General features: G+C 42.6%; 1 protein-coding gene across 2 annotated transcripts in view; it reads right to left on the reverse strand.

Annotated features, from left to right (window-relative positions):
* The window catches only part of SFMBT2 (Scm like with four mbt domains 2), an 87609-nt gene that overhangs the window by 51196 nt on the left and 28409 nt on the right, over nucleotides 1-8004 (reverse strand). Inside the window, exons 4-5 of one of the 2 annotated variants that reach the window (XM_057376634.1) lie at nucleotides 5004-5092; nucleotides 1616-1862 (exon numbers count right to left, since the gene is read on the reverse strand). In XM_057376634.1, coding sequence (XP_057232617.1) covers nucleotides 1616-1862; nucleotides 5004-5092 — 336 coding nt within the window. Of the gene's footprint in view, nucleotides 1-1615; nucleotides 1863-5003; nucleotides 5093-8004 lie in introns of those variants that run through there. The other variant, XM_057376635.1, reaches the window with a different exon arrangement.

Here is an 8004-nt window from a genome sequence, read left to right on the forward strand (position 1 = left end):
ATCCTGCCCAGAGACTGTCTCTCCTTCCTAGGAAGGTGCACAAGAGAGGTCTTTCTAGCCCAAATGTTCCTCACTAAAGCAGCCACTAGGAAGGGGGCAATAAGCAGGCCAGAATGTATCCCTGGCATGGTCTCCAGGTCTCAGGACCTCAAAAAACTGCATTCTTTGACAGTTTTTGGTAATCCCTGGGTTTCTGTAATCCCTGTTTTTCTCTGCTGCCAGCATCTCRTCCTTTCAACTCACTTAGATGTGGATGCTGCTGCTTCCCTGACTGCCCCAAGATTCCTCCTGCAGAGACTTTAACCTGAAACAGATCCCATAAGAGCAACCACTTGGCTCTTCTTCTGTGTTCTTCCTCTAAGTTAATATCTCAGATATCTCAGCTTTATTCTTTCATTGCACCTCATGGACATGCTGGATGGTTGGACAAGAGTCTTTTCTCAGCAAACTCCTATGAGGATCAACTTTAGGAAATACAAAATAATGATCAACTTTTTTAAATCAGTGAAAGTCGGGAAGAAGATSTGGGCACTGAATTCACTAATAACAATGTTGTTTAAAAACTGAATGACCAGAGAAATACAAAGGAGAGGAAACAGGTATCAGATGAGAATAAGAGACAGAAATTTTAAAAGCTAAATCAAGAAGAAGGGAGAAGAAGCAACTCCAGAAAATAMAGAGTGCAGTTACAAGTTTAGAGACAAGTGAACTGAAAAAAAATGAAAATAACAAGAAAGGCATGAGGGGTGAGGAATCCCTCATGAAAAGGACGTTACAATTGGGTAAAAGAAGGAAAGATTAGAAAGCAAATAGAATAAACAAAGAGGAAGCACAAATTTCCTCTGGGCCATTTCTGTATTCACCAAACCAATACAGGCCAAGAGGGTTCAGAGTTGGTCAATGAAAAAGTTGTTCCTCTGCAACACAGAGACTGTAAAATAACAGAGTGGGTGATATTCATGCTCTCCAGCATCCACATCTAATTTAGAAGTGAAGGGCAACATTGATTCCAATCCATCAGTGAAGAAAAACACACGTTTCCAAGAAGCACTCGAGACCCAAGTCTCAGACAAACTTGTGAACAGGAGATTTTAACGAATCAGGATAAACTCTCCTTGTTAGGTGTGAGGGACAGAAGCCACATCAGAAACACCTTCCCAAAGGAGTGGAATTCAATACTCATGGAAAAACTTCACCCACAGCACAAAGAGAATGAGACACAGACCTGGACTCATTGTTAACCTACACAGGAAAAGGTGAATCAATTTGTGATCCCAGACTGGCTTCACTGCAGTCCCAATCCCTCTCCATTCAAGCTGATTTGAACACTAAACTCAACCCTARAGAGCTTCTTCTCCAAGCAACAATCTCCTGATGTTTAATAAGGTCTGACAGGCTTGCAAAGATTTCAAATGAATTTATTTAAAAAACAATGCAGTTCACCTGACCCATTTTAAGCCCAAATGAGACAGATCTTATGTTCCATTTGTGCCACAGCCAGAAACTACTGACAAAGCAATGTGAACGCTGGAGAAGGACAAACAGCCTGCAAAAAGCATCTCAAAACATCAGTGAATCTCACAAAAGGAGACAATATTCCAAGGAGGTTCTTTACCTGCAGGTGGGTCCATTCTGTATTTATTCTCTTGACACCAACCGACTGGTCGAAGTCTGCAATCCAAGTAAAACAACCACTGGTCATAGGATTCAGTCTCCTCCAATCCCACATAGCGAAGGCGTAATCTTCCTCCAACATTTTCAACCACACTAACTATCCAGTACTGAAAGGGATTCTGGGAATCCTGCAGCTCTATTAAGGAATCAACTGTAATGAGGTCTACAGGGTTTTTTCCTCGCAGAGGCTGTTTGAATAGAAGCAAAACTCCTTATTTTAAACTTTATTTGAAGACTTCTCAAGGAAACAGATGACAGCAGAAGATTATTTTTGTTTTTCACACCATCATCCAAGCGATCAGCAAACAGTCTGTTCTTCTTCTATTTTACCCAATGTCTTCCAAGTGCAAATTCAGAAGTAAAACAGAAAACAACAGTTGTGCTAATTTCTCAACCGACATCATCAACAACAACAACCAAAAAAAAAGAAAGAATAATAAAAGGTAGAGCAGCTCCTAAGGCACATCCAGTTAGGATGCTCCTTGTAGCCCAGTTGTACTGGAGGATTTCAAACCAAATTCTCATTATTTGCAGCTGATAAGAACCAATCACAGGACTGGACCCCAACATTTACCAAAAAGGTGACTTCTTTGGGCATGACCCAGAAATTTCAGAAAATATATATATATATATTCAGAAATTTCTATATACTGATCTCTTCCACCAAAGGCTTTGCCTCATTACTCCATGGAAGACATGGGAGTAAATTATCCCCCACCAGCCACGAATGCACAAGTCTGGGGGGGACCCCAAAGCTCAAAAAATGCCAGTGACTGGGGTTATTTGCTTCCACATGATATTTTCTGGGAGCAGCCAGTTTTGCAGCCATTTATACACATGTGTAACTTTCCACCTGCAAAGCTGCCAAGTACAGGCATTAAAAAAMCATGAGATGCTCTGCAGAACGACCCCTTTGGGGCTCAGGGTTTTTGTTTTGTGGGCATCTCTGCGCTCTCAAGCTTTAATGGTTAGATTTCTTATTTTTTATTAAATACAAGTTTGAGTTCTTATGTAATGTCTCGATTCTGGGGTTTTAGGAGMAGCATTAAAATGACCCCAAGACTTGGAAGCGCTGGTCCCCAAAGGAGATGCTAAGCAAAGGCAAAATACATTAAAAAGAAGGACTTTGTTTTTTTCCTGTGTGTTTGTCCCACTTTTACTTAATTAAACCATATAAACATCTCACATTACTTTTTAAAATATTAATTCTGTAAATCAAGAGTCAGTCCAGGATGGTTCTTTCTAACAGTGGCTACAAAACAAAGTAAGGAGAAAACCTTATTTTTCCCACATTTCTTCTTCATATTGAATATAGGTAACATTCAGATTTTGAGATGCAACTGATTTTCACACATCTCTCTCAATCCAAAAATGCAAGCAAGAGAATGAGAATATGGTAAAAAAAATGCAGTTAAAATTAAGTAAAAGCTTATCACATGTACAATTTTAAACAGCTTTATGATTAACAGATATTTCTCAGAACAATATATTTTCCATAATAAGCTACTTTTCTACAGTGCAGGCTGCAAGCATCTGTATAATCTCTTCAAATATTATTTCATGGCAAAATGCAGTGTCAGAATTTAATAATACAATAGAAATCCACTTTAATGTGGATTTTCCCCCCTCTCRTACAACTGCTTCATTGCAACAAAATATTCTTTAATATGAAACGATGGTGTAATGATTTAGCTTATTATAATAAATCCCTGGCTGTATCAAAGTGAATATTGCTTCTCTGATTTGTGTGCTAAATTTTAAGCCAATGGGTTGTCACTTAGCCCACGAGAACTGAATGGCTAGGATTAATAATCGGCTTGCATGAAATATTAACATTTACCATAATGCAAGAGCCCTTCACATGTGTCGCTGGCTCGTTAAAAAAAAAAAAAAAAATTAAAAAGTAGCACTACATATTGATTTAACAGTCTAACAACAATCTGCAGCACTCACCAACAGCAAATCTGTCAACAGGGGCCAACATACATTGCACGACACAGACAGCACCGAGCACATAAAACACCAGAAAAGGGTCACAAACTGCTCTGAGCCAACACAAGGTTTTCTCYCTGCATTTCTGCCCGGGGCTGCCTCCCTTCCCTGCCTGCAGAAAGGAGAGGTTTGGCACACACCACAGATGGGGGCTGGACACCATCAGATTTCTGCATATGCCACCTGGGAGTGGTCCAGGAATGGGGATGCTGCAGGCCCAGGGATGTGGATTGTTTGGGGTCTGCAAGGTTTGTTCATCCCACAGATTTGGGGGTAAAAAATCCCTAATGGCACAGGATGGATTCTCCCTGCCAGGTGCCTCATCCTGCGTGGGCATGTGGAAAAAAAGAGGCAGCTGTGGCTGGTGGGAGTGACTGGGGACAAAATGATCAAAAATGGTGCCTGGATGCACACTGGCTTCCCATAAGCCAAAATGAGCACTTCCCCAAAGATAAATTCCTGTATGCCCTTGCTCTCAGCAGAAATACAGAGGGACAAAGGGAATGAGGGGCTCCTGCAGGACCTTCTGTCTCCTCTCCAAATGCCCCCACAGCACCCACGTGAGAGCAGGGAAAATCATTCCATCATATTCTCTGATGGAAAAGGTGCCCAAAGTTTCCAGGTGAATCTGCAGGATTTTTATCCAGGATCTCAAGGCACACTGAGGCTGTGCCAGGTGGAACTCACCCTGTGGATTTGCTGCACAAASTGGGCCCTTGGGTGCTTGGGTAACACTAAAAAATGGACCCTTCTGTTCTTCTGAAGCCACCTCACCCAGCTTCCCTGCTAAATGTGACTGCTGGATTKAGGKGGAGAGAATGTCCTTGGGGCAACTYTTTCCATACAGATAAACCTGACAGTGCTCCTCACAAACCCACCAAACCCMCTCTCCAACCTGAKCCAGGAATCCCACAATRGYTGGGGGTGGAAGGGACCTTAAAGYYCATCCAATTCCAACCCCAGCTGGACACCTTCCACTATCCCAGGGTGCTCCAAGCCCTGTCCAGCCTGGCCTTGGACACTTCCAGGGATGGGGCAGGGATAAATTGGCAGCTCAGGTCAGGGGTTTGATGGATCTAATGGGGCACTGAAGGGCTGAGTTACCCCTCCTACAGATCCCCTTCACACTCTCCTTCCCCACCAACCTTTTCTGAGCCCCCAGCTTTCTAAAGAACTAAAAGACAAAACAAACTCTCATCACTGGGGCAGAAGCWGAGCCAGCAGAGCCCAGGCAACACYGCCAGGGATTTTGGGACAGTGCTGGGTCAGGTCCCAGCGCTGGCACACAGACACTGCACACACACTGAGGAGAAGAGGAACTGCAATCTAATACATACACCTTCCAGCAAATTGGCAGGGGCCGTCCTGGCGCCGGTCAGATCGTGGATGAGGAACTCTGTCCAGTCCGTGTATTTCTCTTTGATTGCTGGGGAAGGGGGAGGAAAGAAAAAAAAAAGGCTTAGCACAGCAGACAGCAGTGACTTTCCACGTGTGCATCATACAATGGACTTGAAGCGTTTATTAAGAAGAAATTCTTTATTGTTAGAGGGGTGAGGTCCTGGCACAGGGTGCCCAGAGAAGCTGTGGCTGCCCCTGGATCCCTGGAAGTGTCCAAGGCCAGGCTGGATGGAGCTTGGAGCACCCTGGGATAGTGGAAGCTGTCCCTGCCCATGTCAGGGGTGGCACTGGATGATCTTTAAGCTCCCTTCCACACAAACCATCCTATGATTCAATCATTTTGGAAACAYCTCCTTGGAGTTTGCCAGCTCTAAAGTTTTGGAAGTACTGCAGTTCAGACCAGGAGAAAAGCTGGTTTGTTTTCCACACGAGATAAATCCCAAAATAAGGGGAGGTGTTGCTGCACTGTAGCCACTGACAGTGATTCACAACACCGTGCCTGATCATCCCCATCTCCCCTGCTCAGAATTGGCCACTGCTTGTGCAACCACTCCGTTCTCTGCTCATCACCTGGGCTCAGATGTGATTTATAAAGTCTCTCTGTATGTTCACTAATGACCTCTGGGAGAAAAGAAGCTGTGCAAACTTTCAATTCCTTGACAGGAGATCAGAAACTCCAGGTGCTTTTCCAACAAAGTAGAAAAATCAACCCTGAGAACATCATATATCAGCTTCTGAGTCAATGCACCAGCAAGAAGAAAGACTTACAGAGTCTTTCCTTTATCAGGAAATTCTGTTTCATTTAGAAAAAAAAAAAGAATAATTTCTGACCTAAACACTGTGAACCTCTGTTACTTTAGGATGTGTATCCAGACAATTTTACAAGCTTTGAACTGAAATATATAAATTTTCCCGCCAGGATTCGAGTCCTGGGTCAGTTCTGGTTGAAATCACTGGGCATATAAAGGTAATAATTCAGCAAATCTCAGCTTCAGAGATACAGATGCCTCTTCAAATRCATTGTGCATCTGAAATCAGAAATGCAGAAATCAGACCTTAATTCCACCTGCCTGTAAATGGGAATTAAATTACATCAGAAAATTCGTTTTCTCTCCAAAATAATCTTACTTATATGTGAGAGAATAATCAGGAATGCAGTTATGTACTAACTCAGCAACACCTATAGAAGGGAAAAATCACAAGCATTTGAAAATTTAAACATTTCCTCCAAACAAACAACTCKATTTGTGGTTTAAAGATCATTACCCCATGGTAATCCATCAGACTGGCATTGATAAAGGCACAAGCCATGCCCAGTGCACCTTACCTTAACCTCATTTCTGAGATGTGCTCCTTCCCCAAAAGCCAGTGCTCCCAGCTTGAGCTATACACTCAGTTTATAGACCTAAATGACTTTAAAAGTGCATTTAAATGTATTTAAAATTATCAAATGTTGCCGTGCTGGACTTGAGACTCGATAAAATAACACTTGAACTTGCCTGGAACCATCCCAAGTCTCTTGCAGCACTGATTTTGCACAATTTCCCGAAGATTTATGACCTTTGCATTATTTAAGATGAAAGAACAGCCTGAGAAGAAATGGTTTAGATMTGACACTTTCTCTCTCAACAGTCCTGGCTGTGTACACCTCATCAGTTCCTGTCCACCTACATCAGGATAAAGAAAACAAGCTTAATTCTGGCATCAGGGAGAGGATAACAATTGTGGTAATGAATGAGGCTGGACTTTCTCTAGTTCTGCCTCTCCCTGGGTGCAGCACAGAAAGGTGCAAGTTGAACTCGATTTTGGCTCATTCCCACAAAGTTGTCAGCCAAATCCTGAATGCCAGAGCTTCGCTACCAAGGAATGACAAATGTGATAAAAAGAACACAGTTTGAACTTTCAAAGCTGGCAGGAGTGGGGGAGGGTTTGGGGGGAGAATAAGATTTTCAAAGTTGACAACAGATTAACAGATTTCAGGGGCTTCCACTTCCAGATGCCCAATTGGAGATGTCGTAGCAAAGCCTGATTCACAGATCTGGCTGGCTGTCAGTCTCCTTTCCACTGCCTTTCAGAGAGAAAAAAAAAAAAAAAAAAGTCCCTGTCCTTTTTAAAAAAGACTTGGACCTCACAGTTTGACATCTAAATAAACTGATGCCTCTCTCCACATTCAAATCTGGATTAGACGCTTCTGAAAGTGCCAAGGTGACCTCTGTTTTCAGACTGAACAGGCTCAGATGAAAAAAAAAAGAGCTGTTCTCAGTTTCTGGGTGGTTTCAGAGCCATCCTCCCCATACAAATCTAATTTCTAGGGGTTTTCTTTATTTTATTCTGCTTTTGTGGCAGACTCTGAAAACCTCTGAGAAACAAAAAACTGCACTGGAAGTTGTAGGAATAGGGATTTGTACTTCTTTCTGTGCTTACAGAGCACAATCAGCCTTCTCAGTTCCACATTCAAGTCACCACAATGCAAATATTAATTTTTTAGTGGTAATGAAATAAATCTGAACGATCATGATATCAGCAAAGGCCTTTGAGGACAAGCAAAATGTTAAACAAATACATCCAAACTAAGGGAAATCTGCTGGRTAAAYGAGARTAGCTGTCAGGGCAATGCATGAATRCCCAAGCTGAGCMCCCCTCTCCAGAAATGCTGGTGCTGCTCCACATATCAGACTCAGCACCTGGGGACTGAAGCAGTGAACATTCAACCACTATTTCCCATTTTCACTTGTTAGCTACAGGAAAGGCTCTACTGAATCTCTACTGCTTTTTTTTTGGAGCTGGCTGGCCAGCTGGTGGGAAGGGAAGGTAGCCAGGACACAGGATCCTGCTCCATTGCTACCTTAAACTCCACTAGCAGTCCTGTTTTCAAAAYATTTTTTTCCTGCCTTAAATAATTTCAATGGGTCAGGAGCGCTTGCTTTCTTCACCTTTCAA

The sequence above is a fragment of the Malurus melanocephalus genome, unplaced genomic scaffold (assembly GCF_030028575.1).
Source record: "Malurus melanocephalus ecotype Western Australia unplaced genomic scaffold, MMel_1.1 scaffold_286, whole genome shotgun sequence".
Taxonomy (NCBI): domain Eukaryota; kingdom Metazoa; phylum Chordata; class Aves; order Passeriformes; family Maluridae; genus Malurus; species Malurus melanocephalus.